The 22999-nt window shown below is 36.3% G+C and overlaps 1 protein-coding gene and 1 pseudogene across 2 annotated transcripts in view; both read right to left on the bottom strand.

The window, feature by feature from the left end:
- RFX7 (regulatory factor X7) overlaps positions 1–22993 on the bottom strand; it is a 134318-nt gene extending 111325 nt beyond the window's left edge. The window contains exons 1-2 of one of the 2 annotated variants that reach the window (XM_029951384.1): positions 22792–22993; positions 22463–22625 (exon numbers count right to left, since the gene is read on the bottom strand). In XM_029951384.1, the coding sequence (XP_029807244.1) occupies positions 22463–22623 (161 nt within the window). In that variant the 5' untranslated portion in view covers positions 22624–22625; positions 22792–22993. Of the gene's footprint in view, positions 1–22462; positions 22629–22791 lie in introns of both variants that reach the window. The other variant, XM_029951385.1, reaches the window with a different exon arrangement.
- LOC115301475 lies at positions 6554–7354 on the bottom strand (annotated as a pseudogene).
- Positions 22994–22999: the final 6 nt, after the last annotated feature.

Below are 22999 nucleotides of genomic sequence, written 5' to 3' on the forward strand. Positions count from 1 at the left end.
TTGCTAACATAGCACTGTGGGAGATACAAAGATGAATAAGACATGGTTGCTACCCATCAGGGGCTCAACATCAACTGGGAAAGAAATACAAGGGAGAAAATACAGTACGTGCAAACTATGATAAGGGCTATACTGAAAGTACAAGGTAAAATGGGGTGAAAAGACACTGGAAAAAAATGATAAACTTGGGGTAACCTAATTATAGTCCTGAAATCTGTCTTTAAATATGCAAAGGGAAGAGGAAAGCATTACCGCTAAAGGGTAAGCCAAAGCCAAGGGGAAAAGATAGAAGACTATATATCCCAGAACTTTAAGAAAACAATACATTTCCCAAAATACCTATTGGGCAAGGGATGCAAGGAAAGGATCTCCTTCAGGGATGGGCAAATAACCTAAATGTGTGATTCAGCTGGACCTAATACAAATGTGATGTGGCAGGTCATGTAGTGAAATGGAACAAGTTCAAGGCATTCACATCGTAATTTTTGTAAAATTTTGTAAAGAGCACTGTGCTAGTCCATGGATATAATATGAGAAAGGAGAGCAGAGAAGATAAACTGGGAAGTCAAGCTGGAAACGAATTAGGAAGTGTTTAGACTTAATCTGTATGCAATTTTAAATGTTTTTAAAAATAAATTGCTTATTTCAGAAAAATACATAAAATTATTTTTTAAATCGTCCATATTACCAATCCCAACATTACTGAATGACAGGATTTTGGTGTGTTTTTACTGTTTTGCTTTGTTTTTTCTAAAATTAGAGTTGTTTGTGCAGGTGTGTATGTCTGGCTGTATGAAACTGTGACTATACTGTAATTTTATTTCTCCTGCTCATGTTCTACCTAAACAATTTATTCATGTAATGACATACTCTCTTTAAAAATTTTTAATGGCAGCATCACCATAAAAATTATATTCTGTTCTGATTTGTCTTTTACTTTGGACTTAAAAGTATGGATAAGAAAGTTAATACCTAAAGGCGTTTTTGTTTTTCATTCTAAGTAGTAAAATCTTATTTGTATTAAAATGTTTTCTACTACTTCTAATAGAAAAAAAATGTTCCCCTCCAACAAAAGTTCATTTCTATCTTGTTCTAGTTTTTTTTTTTTTAAATCATCTTTTTTTTTTTCCACTGAACCATTTATTCATTTGTAATTGTTCTGATGATTTGCTGTTGAGGGCTCTAAATTTATTCCCTCCCTCATTCAAAAAGCTAACCAAATGCACTAATACCATTTCTTCAATAATCTTCCTGCTGGTTTTGTGATGACCCTTATATCATATGTTTGTATTAAAATTAAAATAGAACTTGGTTATGATTTTCAGTTTAAAAAAATATGTGATAGTAGCAAACAATATTTCATTATTTAAGATTACTGAATTTAACAGTTTTGTATTTGGAACTCAAGGGATGAGCTACAATCCAAAACAGCCAAAATATAAAACATAAAAGTTTGTTTTGTTTTTTAATCTGCCACAATCATTCCAAAGCCCATTCAACTCTTTAAGTCATCACAAAGATTAAACACATGGAACCTCAGCTATGTAAGCAAGTAGCAAATACACTGTAGCACTGACATCCCAAAACAATTTCCTCTAAAACTGATTTTTCAAACTGGGTTTTGAGTATGTTTCCTTATGGTTAGCATTGTCTTCATCCAAGAAAGCAGTTTTCTTTCTGAGCAACATCTAAGCTCTTCATACTGGGCTGCCAATGCTGGAATACACATTCCAACTTACTTTAAAAAAGTTAAATAATGCTGGAGAACTTACTCTAATATTCAAATAAAGTAAGTAAAAACCTGTACTTCTATCCAAATAGGATGAAACTTTAGCGAATCCACAACATTTTACATCTCACTTCAGGAGTTAGAAATCCCAAGGTATCCTTTTAGTTTCATTCCTCCCCACCTTCAGCTGGTTGGAATTATATCTAGAGATCAAAGAAAGCAAGCAATCAGCTTAGCACAACTCTTTCCTCCTGTCCAATTTGCCTGCTGACTCACACCTTCCCTATAGTACATTATTAAATGATTTTACATAATCTTTTTCATAGCAAAGACTCATTATACCTTTTCTTAACCTCATTATGGTTTCAAACAACCTGATAAAGAAATATAAAGCTGTCAACTTCCCAGATTCTAAATGTAAGAACAGCAGATATGAAATTATAACAAACTACATGGGTAAATTTTTTTCTTTTATATTGAGGAGAGGAAGGCGGAGGAAAAAATGTAAAAGGTGGAAAGGATAAGAACAGGACAAACAACAACAAAAGAGATGGAGAAAAAATTCAGAGAGACAAACTAGAAGGGTCTGAATTATCTGCTATAAACAACTTTTACTCTATTAACATGAGTGCTATAAGGAAATACTCCTCTTCACAATTTACTGGAAGTTATCTTGTGTCTTGCTTTAGAATGGATGATCCACATTTAACACAAGTTTAAAGATGCAGATGTAATAGACCAATGCAGAGAGTAGTCTAGATTAATAACTAGAAGAAGAGATGAGAAAGTGGTGCTTAACTATAAAGATTAAGAGGAAGTACAGGTGTGGGAATCCAACACGGTTATCCAGAGGGAAGTCACCTAGGGAAGGAGAGAAGGCAAGGAATAGCTTTAGGATCACTAACAGATATTATATGCCCACTTCAGAGGCAGAACTGGAGAAAATAAGACAGAAGGTGATAAAGAAAGTGAGAAAGAAAATCTGGACTTATATGGGCTAGAAGCAGAGATGGAACAAGAAAGTAATTCAGAGAGAAAACTACTAATAAGTACTTTGTTAAGACATGCCACTTAACACAACAAAAGTGTGACTGATGTAATCTACCCACTTGAATTCAAGTGTGTACCCAAAGTTTTCCTTATCATGATATATAAATATATATATATATGTATGTATGTATGTAATGTTACACATAAATAGTTTTGCACATACAGTATGTCCCTCCAGAGAGGAAGAACATAAAAACAAAGCTGCAGCCCCAAAGAAAAGTGACACCCAACACAGGGATGGGAGTAGAAGTGGTAACCACCAGCCAAAGAACAAAAGAGAGCTTTCTTTCTGTCGGGAGGTTCTTCCTATCTGTTTAATTTAAGAGAAGCGTTTTGGAGTTCTGTGTTTTGTTTTTTAAAACTTTAAAATCCCCTAAGAGCAGGAAATAAAATACGCTCCAAGAAAAGAAAAGTGATCAGAAAGATTTTTTTTAAAGAATGGAGATAGACATAAAACATATTACTTATTCTTGAATTCTCCAGAAATACTTTGCCTTCAAGAAAGAAATCACATCCCCCAAAATTAAGCCTTAAGGATCACAGCTATGTGCCAAACAATATGCCAAACTTCCCTACTTTATTTTCAACGAGAAGTCAGGCTGTACTAATGTTGATATGTCATAATTTCCAGAGGTTAAAAATAAAAGAGTGTGGCAGCAATACCACAAAGCTGTTTTTCTCCTCCCCTATGTCACCAGTGGAAAATTGTAAAGAATTTTAACAAATCTCTAGTAAGCATATTGAACACTTCTTTTCAATAAAGAAGCACACAACATATACCAGTAAAAGCCATCATACAAGCAAGAAAGGATATAGGTGAATTTCAGAAAAACGCTTCATGCTTTAAGCTAAAAATAAAACAAAAAACCCAACAACTCTATATTATACATACTAATTCGAATTCTGATATAATTTTTCTTCGGTAATGCTGTCTACACTAATAAATTATACATTCAAAAAGGTCATCTGTAAACAAAAATTTACAATAAGCTACCTTTTAAACTGCTGGAAATGGTGTATGGAGAAAACATTTTTACTGGTAAAAACACTAAAGTTCGTGGCTTTTTATTTATAACTTCTGCTATACTTAGTAACTTAAAACTAAACACACGAGGGGGTGGACCGTGTGACAAGGGAGGAAGAGCAGGGAAACCGGCACCAGATCTCCAGGTGACATCTAAGAGTCTGCTGGTTACGGAGTTTGCTCCTGCATCCAGGCATATATTCATCCTGCACTAGGGAAACAATCGCTAAGTGAGAGAGCTACAACTCTGTCTTTGTGGTGTTGATATTCCAACAGAGGAGACTATAAAATGATACAATTATTTTATTAGAATTGTGATGTGTGATAACAAGTATGAGAACCCAGTAGGAGAGTGATTTAAAGACCTAACTATGTTAAAGATTCAGGAAAGACTCCTTCCTTTTGTACTCGAATTCAGCCCTGAAGGATGTGTAGAAATTTCCTTATGGTGGGGGAGGAGGGTGGTTAGGGCTCCGAGAGTATGGATCAGGCAAGAGGACAGCAGGTGAGGGAATGCAGAAAAATAAAACCAATTAGAGATCCCAGAATGGCTTTCTGGTCTATTAAATATACTACCTAAATGTAATCATTTAAATAAGACGTTGAGACTTCAAAAATAGTAACATACAAAACTCCACTGCATCAGTAATAGCAATAAGGCTACTGGGCTGTTATAATGATAATTTGTAAAATCTTTAAAATAGTATCCCTACTGTTAATACATACACTCATTTTAGTTATTTAAAATAACTGAATTATATGTAAAATGTTTTATATTTAATTCTCACCTTTTACTAACCTAGTTAGGTCATTTATTCCAAACTCCTGGTGTTTCATTATATTCTAATAGACACATTATGAACATTTAGTATCTTTGATGGCAAAGTTTTTAAATTTTAGCACCAGCACTATGATTCTATACTTAATACGGATGTCCCTATAATCAAAGAACCTAACATACAGCATAATCTGTTATTACCACAGTTCTACCTAAAGACAATGTTAACAGTGACATTTATAATGACAAAAGTACTCTTTAAAATCGTTTGGAAAACAGAAGTAAAAAGAAAATGAAATCATTCACAGCTAACTGCAACACCCTGAGACCACCACTTACTAATATTTAAAAGTAATACTTCGTCTTTTACACACATACACACACATGCACGCACACCCCTAGTGTAAAATGTCAGTAACCCACCCTTTGCGTCTCTATAGTTTCTTCTCCACACAACAGCCCAGTGAGCTTTTTACAACACCAGTAAGGTCATGTCACACCTCTACTCAGAGTCTTCCAATGGCTGCCACCTCACCAAGAAGAGCTCCTACTGACTTCAAATCTTCAGAATTATGATTAGATAAATAACTTTTCCATTTCTAATCAGTCTAGCCAACGTTAACTGCTTTAAAAAAGATCAAAACATCCTAAAATTAAATCATGGTAATTACTGCACACAACTTCAAAATATACTAAAAATGACCAAATCGGGGGCACCTGAGTGGCTCGGTTAGTTGAGTGTCCAACTTCAGCTCAGGTCATGATCTCACAGTCCATGCATGGGTTTGCACCCCACGTCAGGCTCTGTGCTGACTGCTCAGAGCCTGGAGCCTGCTTCAGATTCTGTGTCTCCCTCTCTCTCTGCCCCTGCCCTGCTCACACTCTGTCTCTCTCTCTCAAGAAAAAATAAATTAAAAAAATATCAGAATGTACATAAGAAGTGCTCACTAAATTACTTGTAAAATTAATTCTAAACAGAGGAAATAGTTTATACACAAAACTGGACACAAAAATTACCATTTTAGAGAATGTGGAAAAAATGATCCCTTATGCAGTGTTGGTGGGAAGGCAAACTGGTGCAGCCACTGTGGAAAAACAGTATGGAAGTTCCTCAAAAAGCTAAAACTCAAATTACTCCACACTCCACCAATCACATTAATTGCTATTTATCCAAAGAATACAAAAACACTAAGTCAGAGGGATGCATGCATCCCTCCCCGTTTACAGAAGCATTGTCTACAATAGCCAAGATATGGAAGCAGCCCAAGAGTCCATCGAATGATGAATAGGTAAAGATGTGGTGTATATATAAAATGGAATATTACTCAGCCTAAAAAAGAATGAAATCTTGTCATTTGCAACGATATGGATAGAGCTAGAGAGTATAATACTTAAGGAAATAAGTCAGTCACAGAAAGACAAATACCATATGATTTCACTCATATGTGGAATTTAAGAAACAAATGAGCAAAGGTTAAAAAAGATAAAGAGAGAAAGACAAACCAAGAAACAGATTTTTAACTATAGAGAACAAACTGATGGTTACCAGAGGGGAGGTGGGTGACACGATGGGCTAAGTAGGTGATAGGGATTAAGGAGTGCACTTCTGATGAGCACTGGGTGATGTATGGAAGTGTTCAACCACATATTTTACACCTGAAACTAATACTACACTGTACGTTAACTAGCTAGAATTAAAATAAAAACTTTAAACAAAAATATGGCCATTCTCCCTTAAAATCTTTATAATTTAAGTATCTTATTATTTACATGTAACTTTTAGGTTCTCAAATTTAGTGTTATAATGTATTTGGTGAAGCATGTTACAAGTAACTGGTTACTAAATAAAACAACACCAAGGTCGTGAAAGGTATACCTGCAGACAGCATACAGTTGTTTGGATCCCCGCCCCCAACTTGTATAAACCTTTTCCATCAACCTTATTTCTATTTTGTCTTTGTGGAAGAGCAGCTTAAGACCACTTGGTGGTTGTTTGTACACATTCAGTGGCCTGAGCAGTGGAAGCTGTACCTCTATCTTCAGTGGTGGGCAAGCATTCTAGTCTTCAGCAGGGGAAATGCTAAACGGGGCACAGAGGGCACACTTGTCATGGCATTTTTAGCAGTGGCCTGCTCTTCCTTTTTAATGTCTTCAGGATCTCTGTAGAAAAAGACATCAGTCACGACCTCCCATGGGTGTTTACGGGAAATGGTGTCATGCATATGCAGAACTTCTGGGGCCAGCATCCACCACACCAGACACACTGAGTGGGCTCCCTTCTTGTTGCAAGGGATGGCAATATCCACATAGCACAGAGAAGAGTCTGTGTCACACAGAGCAATGGTAAGCAGGTTAACATTAAGACACCTCAGTAAGAGGCTGGTGATCAGCCCTGGAATCAGTAACCACCAGAAGTCTTGGTTGCAGAAGGCTGCCTGGATCTGACTAGTGAAGGTTCCAGGAGTGACGTTCCAGCAATAAGAATGGCTCCAGAGGTGGCAGCAAACTTCAGCACAGCTAATTGGGCAGTATTTCTGGATGACAGAGTACTGACATCAGTTGGCTTTTCAATGGCAACAATGGCATGAACTGCCTGCAGAAGCTTCTCCCAAGTTCTCTTCAGATTTATGACATAGATGCCACCATTTTTCCTTTTGTACATGTACTGTTCCAGTTGGAAGTCAAGGTTGGTACCACCTAAGTGGGTTCCTTCTGCAAGGAATCTAAGGATATCCTCCTCCTTCACTGGTAGGCTATCAAGGGCTCTGGACATCACAGAAGTTTCCCTTAAAGTTATGAGGGGAACCCAGAACACTGGTTGGACCTTTCTGTGGGTAGCACAGAAAGGCAGTGGTTTTGTTTTTTTAATCTACTTTAATAGTCTTTTAATTGGTGTATTTTGAACATGCACCCTTGAAGTGATTTTGATACAGCTGTTATTAATATGTAGCATATTTTAACTATTTACTATTCATTGATCTTTTTCTTTGTTTTCTATTTTGTCTTCTCTATTTCTGACTTCTCTGGTTTTATGTGAACATCTTATAAGATTCTATTTTCTTTACTCTTTTAGCATATCAATTATACTTCCTTTTAAAACCTTTTTAGTGGTTACCGTAGGGTTTGCAGTATACTTTTATGACTAATTTAAGTACACTTTCAAAACACTATACCATTTAGTTACTACAAGTACTTTTTAAAAGTATTCCCAATTCCTACCTCCTGTTTCTTATAGCATGGCTGTCATTCATTTATTCATAAGGTATAATCACCAAAAACATTATTTTGAACAAACTATTATCTGTTAGATTAAATATAAGAAAACTGTAAGATTTTTATCTTCATTTGTTCCTTTTTACTCCTTTATTCATGTAGATCTAAGTTTTTGAGCTATATCATTTTCTCTTTCTTTGAAGAACTTTAAATATTTCATGCAAAGCAGGTCTACTAGTTACATATTCCCTCAATTTTTGAGAAGGATCTTTTTTCTCCTTTACTTCTGAAGGATTATTTCACTAGATACAGAATTCTAGGTTGGTGGTTTTCTTCTTTGAACTCTAAATTAATCTTACTCTCTTCTTGCTTGCTTGGTTTCTGACGAGAAGTCTGAAAAAATTCTTATCCGTGGTCCTCTATAGGTAAGGTGGTTATTTCCCTCTGGCTTCAAGATTTTATTTTGGTCTTTAATTTTCTGCAGATTGAACGTAATATACCTAGGGGCGGATTGTTGTTGTTGCTGTTGTTTATTCTACTTGGTATGTCTGAGCTTCCTGAATCTGTAGTTTGGGATCTTTAATTTTGAAAAATTCTCACCTGCTATACTTCAAATACTTCTGGTTTCTTTCTTTCTCTCTTCTTCTGATAACCCAATTATGCTTATGACATGCCGTTTATAATTGTCCCACAGTTCTTGGATACTCTGTTCTGTCTTTTTCACTTTTCTCTGTATACTTTAGTTTTGGAACTTTCTACTGATGTATCTTCATATTCACCAACTCTTTCCTCAGTTATGGCCAGTCTATTATATGGGCCTAATGAAGGCATTCTTCATTTCTGTTACAGTGTTTTTGATTTCTAGCATTTCCTTTGGATTATTTCTTAGAGCTTCCATCTTTGGATTCATATGACTCATCCATTCTTACATGATGTCTACTTCTTCCATTAGAGTCCTTAGCATATTAATCATAATTTTAAATCCACAAGATAATAATCCCCAAATTTGTGTCATATCTGAGTCCGATTTACCTCTTCAGATTGTGGGTTTGTTTTGTTTTGTTTTGTTTTCCCACCTTTAAGCGTGCCTTGTAATCTTTTCTTGAAAGCCAGATACAATGTTACATAAAAGCAACTCAAGTTGACAGGCCTGTAGTATGAAGTTTTATGTTTATCTAGTAGGAGTTGGGATATGTGTACTGTTTGCTGTAACTGTGGTGTCTAAGGCTAACATTTTTTCTAATGTCCTTGATTTTGTCTCCAATGTTTCTTTGGGAATCCCTAAAGACTCTTTAAATAAGGTGTGAGGTTTACTTTTGTTTTAGATGCAATCCTGTTATTATACAGGAGCCCTACTGACATGGTGGTAAAGCTGGAGAGAGGCATTCTATTGTTCTATAATTAGGTCTCAGTATTTTAGTGAGCCTATGTTGGATATTTCCCTTTCCCCAGGTCAAGAAAACTTTGGGAAAGCCCCTGTTAGTTAGGCACTGGTAAAATATTTTCCCTTGAAACATGCCTGTTAAAGAGAACAAAGAGTTCTGGGTGTATTTCAAAATGACTACTTTTCTTCTCCACCCTCCCTGACCCTTCCTGCAAACTCCCACCCCCTGACACCCTCTCACTATGCAAGCAGTAAGATTTTTCTCTGATCCTCACAGGGAGAACCTGGTAGGCCTCCTGGAGGTAAGACTCAGCAAAGTGTGGGGATACTTACCTAATGCTGGGATTCCTCTGTTTTCAACACTCAAGCTAGCAGACCCAGAGCCTCTGGCATTTAATTCATCAATTAAGCTTAAAGTGTTCCTACCTATTATAGTGGCTTCAGCTTGGGACTTCCAGTCCTGGGCTTGTACCACCCATCAGCTTTGATTCCCTGTATCTGCCTGTCCCCAGTTCTGCAGGCAGCAGTTTATTCTGAGTTTGCCTCCATTCTGACACATCTAAGAAGAGCTGCTGATTCTGTTTGTTCAGCTTTTTTTCTTCTTGTGATGACAAAAGTGAGGACCTCCAGCTCTTCATGTGTCACACCAAAAATGATAAGTCAATATACTTTATTATCATAAGAGCTAAGGTAAGACTCCTTGGAATATAACTCCTATTTATTTGCATTCTAATATGCTTTACACATAATCCTGGGTTTATCTAAGGGAAATTCATATGACAGTATCAAGTGGATGACTGTCATTCATTGTCAATAAAAGAGTGAAAATTGAGAACAACTATTGCAGCTTGGGATACAGGGGTCCACAAATTGCTGGCCAATCCTGCCACCAATGGAACAAATCTAGCCATTTATATACCTGTATACATATTGTCTTGGGTATTTTCCTGATGACAATGGCAGAGTAAAGTAGTTCCAAGAAAGCCAAAAATATTTACCACCTGCCCCTTCAAAGTAAGAGCTTTCTGGCTCTGGGTTATACATGTGATCTCTGGTATTTTGTGTGTCTGTCTGTCTTTTAATTGTTGACCAGGCAGAGGGTAATGATGACTATGAACTCTCTTTAATGTTCAGTCATCAACTCATCCATCAATTCATTTAATAGATAATTGCTGAGCTTAAAGAATTCAGTTTACTTGAAATTTTTTGCAACACAGTGTAAATAATATTATAACAATTACACTCAAATACTATGAAAAATTAAAATAAAGGAGTGTTTAACTCTACTTGGGGTACTCAACATTTGAAATACTAGAATTTTGCCATAGAGGACTCTGGCTTACTACTGTTTACTAGAAGATACAACGTCTACACATGTGATTCTCAAACCTCTGTATTAGAATCACATGAAGGGGTAATAAAACAGAAGTTGCTGGTTATACCCCCAGAATTTCTATTACAGTAAATCTGACAAAGGGGCCCCCATATTTACATTTCTAACACGTTCCAAGGTGATAGTAGTATGATGCTGATATAAACTTGCTCTAACAAACTAAGTAGCATCATATAAATACAATTTAAAGCTAAAAGGGCCCTTTATTTATTTATTTTTATTTCTTAAACACTTATTTATTTTTGAGAAGGGGGGAGGGGAGTAGACACAGAATCTGAAGCAGGTTCCAAACTCTGAGCTTTCAGCACAGAGCCCAACATGGAGCTCAAACCCATGAACCACAGGACCATGATCTGAGCCAAAGTCAAGATGCCTAACTGACTGAGCCACCCAGGTGCCCCTGAAAGGGTCTTGTAAAGATAAACTAGTTGTGGTACCTCTCTGAAAAAAAAGAGTATCACTCTAAAAAACCAAAAAGTCTCTATGTCAGATAAATAGAAAGGTCCAACAAACTGTAACCTGTTTTATGAATCTGAAACAATCTGGGCCCTCAGAATTGCTCTATTTTAGTTATTCCCTCGTTACTTCCCCGATAAATCCACCTCCCTCAGTTATTTGCCCTAACTCCCTGGGTTCATTTGCCAACTTCAGGCTGTGGCCACAACTCAGTAAGTTACCCTACCTTTGGGTCTTGGCTCCAGAAATAAGTAGGTTAAATCCTCCACCAGAACCAAACTTTGAAAAAGCTATCTCCAGGTCAATGTTAAGGGGTTCTTCAAAATTCCAACTTTATTTCTTAGGAACAAGGCTGGAACACAAGTAGCTGATTAGTCCACAAAACCCTAACTAAAATACTACTGGTATACTCATAAAAGGTTACTAAACTATGTAGCAGTCATTTGCTCAGTATTTTTAAACTTTATTTTACAGTATATTTATTGATAGAGAGAGGAAGAGAGAGAGAGAGAGAGAGAGAAAATGAGCGGGAGAGGGGATCCAAGCAGGCTCTGTTCTGTCAGTGGAGTAATTCCACAAACCACAAGATCATGACCTGAGCCAAAATCAAGAGTTGGATGCCTAACTGACCGAGCCACCCAGGCACCCATGGCTCAGTATTTTTAAAATGAGGAACACAATGGCTCTTACTTGGGACATACATCATTTTTTAATCTAGATTATAGTGAAAAGTATTTGATGAGTAGCACTAAAACACTAAATAAAAGATTACTTGCGTTTCACCAATGCAAATTTTTAAAAATCTGTTGTGTAAGTCCTCTATTCTGTAAAATGCAGCTTGAGTTTAATAACTTATTTGGGCAGAAAATTACCACATCAAATGTATAAAATACAGAAACATTAATATGTAGAATAAAATCAAGTGCCTCTGAGAATGTAGTAGACAAAAGTAGTATTCACTACTACCTACTGCTAGATGAGAAACAGACAGATGTAAAACGTATTGCCCCTAACTTCAAAGAACTTGCTGTTTATTAAAACAACATAGGACAAAAGTTAAAGTGATTAAGTGCTTAATTGTACAAACATCAATATACAGTATGAGGTCAAGAAAAGGTCAACATGGACTAGAGTAGCTAAAGAATGTTTTATTCTACTATGATTTGAGCTAGTACGATGATTTGAGCTATGACTTTTTAAATGGTTAAAATATGTTAAGTAGGATCTAGATAGAGGCAAGTAGAGATTCCAGATAAGATACAGAGCAGGAATAAAAGGAGGACCACAAAATATAAGGCAGACACTCAAGTGCTTGCCCGACAGAAGTTCAATGCTGATGAACAGAAAGAAGTCGGGCTGGACTGATTGTATGGGGCCAGACTATAAAGGCCTTTGAACCTGACAAGAAATCTTTATATACATACAATACGGTGGGCAACAAAAAATTATTATAGGTTATTAGAAGGAGACTACATGGAAAAGGATATTTTTGAAGACTTAGTTTGGCACCAATAAATAGCACAGTTCAAAGAGGGGAAAGGCCAGGAGCAGAGGCAACTATGTTGCCACTGTAACAATCCAGGAATGAGATGGCAAAGTAGTGGACTATGGTCCTGGCAGCGGTAATGGAGGGAGTAGAAGATAGGGAGAAACATTAAGTGACACTGCAAACTTGGCAACCTGTTAAAATACTGGGCATACGGATAAGAGAAAAAATCAAATATGAAACCAATATTGCTAGCCTGACAGAATGAAGAACAGGTGGTATCTACTACCCAAACAGGTAAAATAATTAGAAATGAAAGCAAACTGAGGCAGCAAAGCACTATGGCTCAGAAGGATTACTGTGAAAATGCCTAAGACAGTAGTAGCTAGCTACCTGTACTCTAGCAAATGAATCAGTAGATGTGATCAGAGTTGTCTGGTCAGCCCATCTACTTGTGTGACTTTATCAAACAAGTGAAGAGAGAAAAAAATGGATGGTTGAGACATAAGTGCCTGGATATTCACAACAAAAGGGCATCTTGAGGGAAGAAGCAGGAAAAGTAAAATGTTAGTCAGAAGTAAGGTCCATGAAAACAAAGATCCTGCATCTTTGCCCATGGAATCTACAATGCCTGGCAGAGTAGCTAACACAAAGGCAGCTCTCCAAAAGGAATGAATGACAGATAATTCCCAAACTGCAAAGGAATCATAGTAAAAAGAAGAGCTGAAGACACAATGAAAGATAAAGACTGAAAAAAGGCCACTGATTTGGCAAGAAGAACAGGAAGCCAGACTGTAAGAGTCAAAAAGGACAAGAGCAGAGAGAAGATCTAGCAGAGTGGGGGTGGTGGGCTGATGGACAGATGGCAGCTAAAGGGAAGAACAGCAGGGTAGACAAAAAAGCATTATTTTACTTGTTTGGATATTTTTCTAAACTAAAAACAATACTTGCTTATTCAAGATATTTTTGAGAATACATAAAGCTGGGGGAAGCATACATTTGTTCCACCATCTAAGTGCAAAAACAGTTAAAACTTTTAAAATGTATGTTCACTTATTCCTCCAAATATATAAGTGTGCTTACACATCATACAACAGGATAATAAAAGAGAGACTGGAGGGGAGAGAAAGGAGTAAGGAAAATAGTAAAACCAGGGATGAGGTTAGTCAGCAATGGTTACCACATTTCTTAATCTTTTCTTAGTGGTCAATAAAAAAGCGCATTTTCCTGCTTTATTTTTTATTATTGAGCAGGCATTTTTGCATTGTTAACTGTTTATATTATTACTCTTATAAAATGGGTATTTACATTCTTCATTCACTTACCTAATGACTTTTTTTCTTAGACTATGAATAAGCTCTTTAGGTCACTGAAAGATCAACTCTTTGTTTTACTGCAAAAACTTTTCTCCAAGGTGTTTTGCTCCTGCTTTAAGGAAGTCATAAGCATGTATAAAGTCACAGGAAAAGCAGCCTGTGGAAAAGAACAGTTTGATGATGCTGACAGAAAGGGTATGTATTAGAACAAATTCCCTAAATATATGGAAAGGGATGAATCCAAAGGGGAAAACAAATTTCATCTGACAATGGAAAAGTACTCAGATACACATGCTAAGACACAGGATCCAAAATATGGGCTAAGTAAACAAAGGACTCCACTTAGAGTAGTATTCTAATCCTCTTCATGAAGTGGGCATTACTCAAAGAGTCAATTCAGGGTACTAACAGAGCATCTCCTGGTCCTGTGCCCCAGTTCTCAACTTGCTCATCCTTTTCTTCTCTACTATTACTTTATTTTTTCTTCTACCTTTGCACATTAAAATTTAGATGAGAGAATTGTGATTGGTAGAAACCCCACTCCCCCCAAGTAAGCAAATTTTGACCCAAGTTATCTTCCCCTAATTATTCTCATAACTGGTAAGTCTTACTGTCATCAGCAACTGTGACTCTAATTCCTGCTAGTGGGAATAAAGATTTGCCAGTAAGCATACCATCACATGTATTTGGAACAACAGTCCATCCCTTGATTTTTGTTAAGGTTACTATCCTGAATTTTGCCAATAAGAATGTTATATCCTACTGATTCCTTCTGAATCTATTTTTTAATAGCATTGTTTACACCACACCATCACTGCATTTAACAAAATCTTACTTTTGTTAAATTCAATTAATGATGCATGCAACTACCACAAAGGGGTGAATGTTTTAAGTGTGGAGTAGTGTCTTATTACTTTTTAATCCTCCTGGCTATATACAATATATATTAAAATAAAGGTATAGTGAATTCAGTTTCCCTTAACCACTTGATTCTGTAAATGCAGGACTAGTTTTTGACCTCACTTCTCTGAAAACTTTTATGTACAGAATTTGGCCAAACACTGCTTATTAATATCTCCTGCCTCAGAAAAAGAAATCATGCATTTAATAATATCACAATTACATTTTAGATCACAGACCGCTTACATATGCAGTTAATAGCTCTAATAACTGCATTCAAATTAGCAATGTGATTCACTTAAATTAACTGAAGCATCTTGTTCAAATACATTTCCCAGGTTCGCAGAAGTATCAACTTTACTTCAAGCAAAAGGTCACTAAAGTGATAGTCTTATCCAATTAAATTTTTAAAATTTCATATATACTGCAAAAACAATGGCAAGTACTTGGCTACCCCATATAAATAAAATATTTTACTGTCATAAATTTTTTATTATGCAGTGACTGCTTTGTTTTAGGTATATTCAGTCTCTGAATTCCTATGAACCTTATAAGAAACTGTTTCATTTAAATTCAGTAAAAATTCACCACGATGGGCCTATCTCAGGGAGGGCCAATCTAAATCGCTGAAAAAAGTTAAATCACACAATTCAGATCATTGTTCAAGAGTTGAGAAAGATTTTCATGGAAACAATAGAACATGAATTGAATCTTAAAGTTAGTAGACCCTTGTATCAGCAGAAGAAAAAAGAAAGGTCTTTAAAGTAGCAGGTAAAGAGACCAGCACAGGCATACACAGAGAAACAAGATAATAAAAGCAAAGAAAAAGGGTTAGTGCAAACTGCAGTAGCCACTTAATAGAGTAATCTCCTGTTCTCATCTTGTAGCTACTTGACAGTACAAGGTGATCAAAGTAGGAAAGCCACAGAAAAATAAAAAGAATACAAGTACAGAAAGAAAAACACAAACCCAAGTGCTCTCGATGCTTGGTTTGTATCTTAAAATGAGGCCTCATAAATTCTAACACCACAGCCCTAGGGACTCATACCCTCCAAGATAACTGATAGTTCATGTCAATCCCCATGCTCTTGGAAGATGTCAGTAATCAATCAGATTTAGCATGTAATTCAAATCAATTTGTTAATCCCATGTTGGAATGAGTGTAAAAGTATCCTTTGCTATTTGAACCCTTGCTATCCAAGTTCAGACTATGAATGGGTTCAGGTAAATTTTTTTTTTTAAGATAAAGCTATTTGGGGGAGATGGTATTTCACACCATATGGACTCTTGCCTTCCAAAATTCCAAGACATAACAGATTGGAATCTATCTCTCTGACCTCTCACTCTCTGAATTCAGAAACCAGAGACTCAAATAGCAAGGACTATCTTTATGTTTTTTTCAGTGTGTTCTAAGATATGAGCAATATAAAATCTCACCTCCCACACAACTTTTCATAATATATAGAGAAGCTATTGGAATAGATGTCTGATAATGGTATTATGCATAATTAACCAAACCGCATTGTTTTCTACTTCCTCTTATAAACAGGAGGTATTATTATAGTCCATAAACAGAAAAAAGTAACTATCTCAAGAAAGAAAAATGAAATGTTTCAAAGTTTTTATTCCTAGAGGTTAAGGTTAAATGTTAACTATCTTAATCTCACAGTCAGCACACAGTGCATTAAAGCCTCAGAGCTTATTGTTCCTTATTTATTATCTTTCCCAGGACAGGAAGATCCTTCCTCCGTTTGGCCCATTCTGCTCATCTTTAACCTGAAGTCCTAGAACTCTCAATAAAGCAGAAGAGAAAGCAACTAAACACACAGAGGCTAGTGGAAAAAGAGGCACTGTTTTAGTTTGGTCAGAGACCTGAAGTAACCATCTTACTGTCTTGTTCTTTATACTTATAAAGAACACTATCACAATAACACATTAGAAAGTCTATCCTAGGGGCTCCTGGGTGGCTCAGTCAGTTAAACCTCTGATTTTTGATCTCGGCTCAGGTCATGATCTCAAGCTTTCTAAGATGGAATCCCACGTCGAGCTCTGGACTGAGATCATGAAGCCTGCCTAGCATTCTCTCTCTCTCCCTGCCCCTACCCCTCTTGGGCTCCATCTCTCTTTCTCTCTGGAAATTTATAAATAAACCTAAAAAAGTCTGCCCTAGGGTCAGGAGGGAGAAGAGGAGAAGTTGTGAAGGTCCACCCTATACTAAATTATTCTAAAAAGAAAACATGCCTTTCTTATTTACATAACCAAATTTATCAAATAATATCCACCACTGCCTTAAAATGTTACACTGTTTACTACAGGAAAAAGTTCCTATGTGAGGTGCTTTTAATTACTGAGCACCTCTTTATAAGCAAAACAAAACAAGCACACAAATAGTCCCCATAGCGCAATCTCTCAATTAGTAAACTCCTCAACAACAGGGATAACTGCAAAGGCTTACATATTTTTGCATAATCAACAACAGCTCTTAGAACACTTTAAGTGTAATACATGCTCAATAAATATTTGCAGACTAAATCTCACATAACAGAACTCTTGCATAAGGTAACAAAAAGTGAATAACTCCTCCAGATAGTCCTGGGCTAACACCCAAGGAAACACTGACAAATCCTAACAATTCATCCATTGAAAATGTTCTGTTGATTGCCTGTGATTAGTTAATTCTGTTAGTCTTTCACTGTGCTTATGGTATGTTTTATTATTGCTGTCAATATTAATTTAGTAACACAGCCATAGAAAGTTAAGCTAAAGGAACTTGCAAGGTCATCTAATATAAACCTTTCATTTTACAGACAAGGAAATAAAGGTCTACTTTTCTCACAATTAACACTTTGGCACTTGTCATCCCTTTCCCTTGTTCCCTAACTAAATAAAAGAAACATTTTATTGCACTTTTTTGCTTAGGTTAATATTACAAGTGAATGGGCATTCCTCAGATGCCAGTCTCTAGCATAGTAAGTTGTATATAGCAGGTAGTCAAGTGAGTACTTAACACACTGTTCTTGCCTATTAGTGTTCAAATTCCAGTAAAAGACAATGCCCATTTTATTTTCGTTTGTACAATTTTAGTGTGCAACATTGTTTTTCTAATATAAAAAGTGATCTGACACAAGTTTTTACTCAAAGCATTATCATTATAACATAAAATACTTCCGTCTTTTCTATCACTGTGAAGTTCATTTTCCCCAGTAATACCAAAACTAATAGTGAGATAGAAACCAAATCAGTTCTGCATATAACATTCAAGACGCGTCCCAGGAGAGTGATCAAATTGGTAAATTATACACACACACACACACACACATCTATTACCTAAGAGCTAAACATTATGCCAGGGGCTTGAAACTGCTTTACTTGCCTTCCTAGTCAATAAGGAAGACAATTTTATCAGTTTCAAATCACAGAGAACAAGGAACTGCCCTCTTTCTGCAGTCACAAACAGTGTTGAGATGCAACCTTCACAGCTGGCCTCAACACAGGACAAGCAGCATGTTCAACCAACTATTCAAAAATACATAAAAGCCAGGTGATGTATGTACTAGTCAGTCTCTAATTTTAAAGCCAAATGAAGATCAGGGATTTAGGGTTAAAGTAGACTCTAAAGTTATAAACTTTATAATAAATGTTTCCCATTGAAGTTGAAAAAACAATATTTCTCAGAGCTCATAAATGCCCTGATCCAGAACCAAGGACAAAATGGAACTGCTGAGTTCTAGTATATGGGACAGAAATCAGGTCTAATATGGCATTACCATGTAAACCTTGCGGATATTTTGCCCACTATAACTAATATATAAGAAAGTAAAACAAAACTAACTAATTTTGGTTGAAATTGAATTTAGAAAACATCTGAATGGTCCACACATATAATTCCACTTTGATTTTAATTTTAAGTCTAAAATGCATGAGATTCAGAAGTCTGTATGACTTATAAGACTGAATAAAGGCAAGAAACTGGCCCCACTGCTTTCAGGGTCTGATAGTTAATGAGAAGAATCCCATCTTTCCTGTCATTTAATTTATGTGTTTCCAAAACGTGGATAGAACAATGACATCTTAAAGGCTATTTAAAAAATGGTTTGTAAGGTCTTACAAATAAAGGCTTATAAATAGAGATAACAATTGGTAACAACTAATTCTTTCAAGAATCCCTGAATTCGTTTGTTGAGTAAATACAGTATTAGAACATTCTCTACAATAAAACATGAGGATTTCTCTTGAATTTCTAGGTGAAGGTTTGTTGTTTATGTTACAGCCTAATTGCAAATATGGTAATCACTCCCACCCATGTAGGCATGATTATTCTCATAAATAAAGCACTGCGTGTGTGTATGTCTTAAGTGTTTAAACACAAATTTTCTTTTTTCTTTTTTAAATTATAAAGATATTGGGAGACAAGAGGAAGGAAAACCTTGCTTTGGGTTTTGTTTTTTTTTTTTTTTTTTAGGTAACCACACAGGGGTGCAATATTAAGTTCAAGCAGTTTGCAATGTGGCTGTTTTAGGTTGCCAGAACAGATTTTATATAGGAAAGAGATATAAGTTACTAGTTTCATTTTTTTAATGAAAAGCTTATATTAGAATCCTATTGTTTAGAAAATAACATTTTCACAGCATATTCAGTACTAAAACACATCTCTGTAAATAAATCTCTCAAAGTAGTGATTTGGACCTTTGTCTATGAAATGGGAATGAGGTCAAGAAGTCTCAGCTTGTAAACTTGGGACTTAATTTAATGATATTCATAAATATATTAACAAATATTACAACACTACCAAAGTTGGCAATATCTTTATTTTCTACAACTACCTTAACATTTTTGAAAAATTTTATTTCCAATTCTTATGAAATAATTTCTGATCTCATCAGGTACCATGATTTAAACTTTAAACACAACTTTTTTTTCAAAGTATCACCTAATGCGGGTGATGGTCATGGTGGGGGGCACTTGTGGGGAAAAGCACTGGGTGTTATATGGAAACCAATTTGACAATAAACTATTAAAAAAAAAGTATCACCTAATGCTTGAAATTACAATGGACATACTTTTATCAAACAGTATTTTAGTTTAATAAACAGAGTAATTATGAACTGAATTAATAAATAACCCATTGTCCAACCAAAGGCCTGCCTCACACATTATATGTACATATGTTGAATAGGAAGACAAGTACAGACTTGTTTGTGATCTGCAAGTTCAATAATTTAGAAACTGATCAACCTATATGCAAAATGCATTTGATAATTTTTAAATGCCACATTATGGCTTAAGGTAATTTTAAATTCTCATTAGTAATGATACCAAAAGTAAATGCAGAAAGTAGTACAAAACTGCTCTCTCAGAGCACCATCGAGTTATAAAGTAATTGATAAAAAGATACTATTCCCACAAAAAATGTGAATTGAGATACACCTAAAGAATTACAATCTTATCTATTAAAAATTATTTTAATTTAGCATATATACACTAGTTCTTAGAGGAGATGGTGTTGAAGAGGCTTTCACTTTTTTTAATGTTTTATTTTAAGCCACTTGATGAATAATACAAATACAGCCTTGTGAAGCAGGGAATATGAGACTATATATTAATTACATCCATTAATGCTGTCTATGACCACTAATGTTGTTTATTCCAAAGTTCTAAATGTAATCATTTTTGCAAATAGGATTTCTACACTTGAAAATTAAACACTAATAAGTGTGCTCTTACAATTTTAAAATGAAGACATAAAATTGTATATTTGAGGATTAAGGTGTTTGTTCCCCATTATTTTTTCTGAGCTAGCAGCAAAAAAATGAAGTGCATTCTACTTTAGGATAAATTTTCTCACATTAGAGTCAGTGCAGTTAAGTTGTAATGAATGTGTAAATACAAATTATCAATGAAAGGATAATTAAATCACATGATTTACCCAAAAAGAGCACTCCACTATCATTTATTATTCAATCAGTTGGCTATATAACTTACTCCTATTTTAAAAATATAAAGTGGAGTTTCCTTTCCCCTATTGTTCTCATAATAAATTAAAATATACATTACTAATTCAACTTTTAAAGTGTGCCTTTCTTGAAAGATTTTAGTTCTTTAATTTGCATGTCCCTTACCTTAAGTGTAAAAACCAAGGGGCTAATACAACTCAATGATCATTTCAGAAACACTAAGTTACATTAATAGGGGGGGAAACCCACTACCTTCTGGAAACCTTGATGGTAAGCAGGAGATTAGCCATCTCTCCCCCTTTAAATTACAGCCTTCAAAAGAGGGTAAGGGTATCCTCCAAGAATAAAGGTCTCTCTCTCTCTCTCTCTCTCTCTCTCTCACACACACACACACACACACACACACACACACACACACACGGGACAATCTTACTTCTCTGACCTATTCAAGCTGCCAAAACATGACTATCATCAAGGCAAAAAATTCTACTTTAAAATATTTAAACTTCACTTTAAAATTAAAACTGAAAGCAAGATACTCAGCTGCCAACTACCGTGTAGTAAGAAACTATTAAAGCCTGCACTGACCTACTTCATATTAGCATGATGACAATATGGATGTATGCCAAGAAATAATAAAAATTACCATTTAACAAACCTTAATTTTGTATTTAAAAATTGTGACTATTTTTAAAATGCGTAAATATTGTACTGCAATGTGTTTTTATGATGCATTTATTTTTAAATTGCAATAAAAGGAGTTTTAATATTTTAGTAGTCATATTCAATGATGGACATGTGAGGTTTCATTTTAAAAATCAGAGCTTGTTTTACACCACAATCTATTTTAAACATATATTAAAAGCGATCTCTTAGACAAAATTCCAAATATTGCTTTCCACTTTTAAAACAACACTACGTTTTTAAAAATGTCAGTTAATGAAGAATCCCACAAAAATAATGCAAGTTCATGTCCAAAGAATATTTACAATGGCTCTAACAGAGGATAGACTTAACTCAGTGTATTTAATTATTGAAAGACCAGTCCTCCAGAGTTGAACCTATTGCTAAAATACTGTAAATTCTCATACAAGAAAGCACAGAAATAGCAAAGGATAGCTCATCAATGGTTTCTTAAAAAGAGACACGAAATGGTAAGACATTTTATATTAAATACCTTTTCAAATTAAAAAATCATCTACAGTGTAAACCACCACAATAAAATATATACTAAACAAGCCCTTTCTTCACAATCATGCAAATAAACTCCCTGGAAAGGAAATTTAATCTCAGAATAAAGAAGGCAAAAACATCCAGAAATAGCAACTAAACCAACCGAAAGGAAGAGACACATTAGGTTTTGTGCTGCATATTAATATTCTTACGCACAATGTCTGGTGAAAATTCACAATACACTTCTTCCTCCCTGTACGACTGCAAAGAGCAGTAAACACATTTCACATTCCTCAGTCCCAAATTCATGCCACCATCATGCAATAGGACTTAATTTCGTCCCATATTCCTCTCATGCGCAAATGAACACAAATAACTTGTTTATCTACACTCACAATTGAGGGGGTAAAAGGATTTTTTGGCCATGGAGACCAGAGGCTGATGCGAAGTCCCCACACCTCCAGAGGTCCTACAAAAACGCACCCGACTCTGGACACCCACATTCAATGAATGCTACAGCCGCTCCCTCCGACCGCCGCCCCCCACCCGCTCTGCAGCTGAAATGTGCCTGGGCTTTTCTACCCCGGCGATGGAGGATCCTCTTACCAGATGGAGTTCTTGATCTTGTGTTGCAGCGCGCTGGCCTCTGTCCCTGGCAGCCCAGGCACAAGGGCTGGCAGAGCCACCCCCGAGTTGGGGGCGCTGGGGGGAAGCTGCTGATGGGCATCAGGCTGCTGTGGTGGCGGCTGTTGTTGTTCCTCTGCCATCGCTGCTGGAGGGGTGGGAGGGAGGGAGGGAAGATGGGGGCTCGGGGAAGGGTGAGGGAAGAGACGGGGAGGGGAGGACGAAGGGGGAGAGGAGGAGGAGGAGGAGGGGGGAGGGGAAGAGGAGGAGGAGGAGGAGGAGGAAGGAAGCTGAATAAGCTAGGCCTTTACCCCAGGGCTCGAGTGAGTCGCTATCGCCTGCCGCCTGGGGGACATCACCGGGGAGACCGAGCGGCTCCTCACGGCAGGGACGCTTCACCGCGGGAGAGGCATGGCGGCGCCCCTCAGCCCCCCGCCGCCGCCGCCGCCTCCTCCCGTCAGCGGCCGGGGCTGAGGGGGATGAGAAGGGGACGTCTGAAGACGAGGTGGGGGGGGAGGG

The sequence above is a fragment of the Suricata suricatta genome, chromosome 9, assembly GCF_006229205.1.
Source record: "Suricata suricatta isolate VVHF042 chromosome 9, meerkat_22Aug2017_6uvM2_HiC, whole genome shotgun sequence".
Classification (NCBI taxonomy): domain Eukaryota; kingdom Metazoa; phylum Chordata; class Mammalia; order Carnivora; family Herpestidae; genus Suricata; species Suricata suricatta.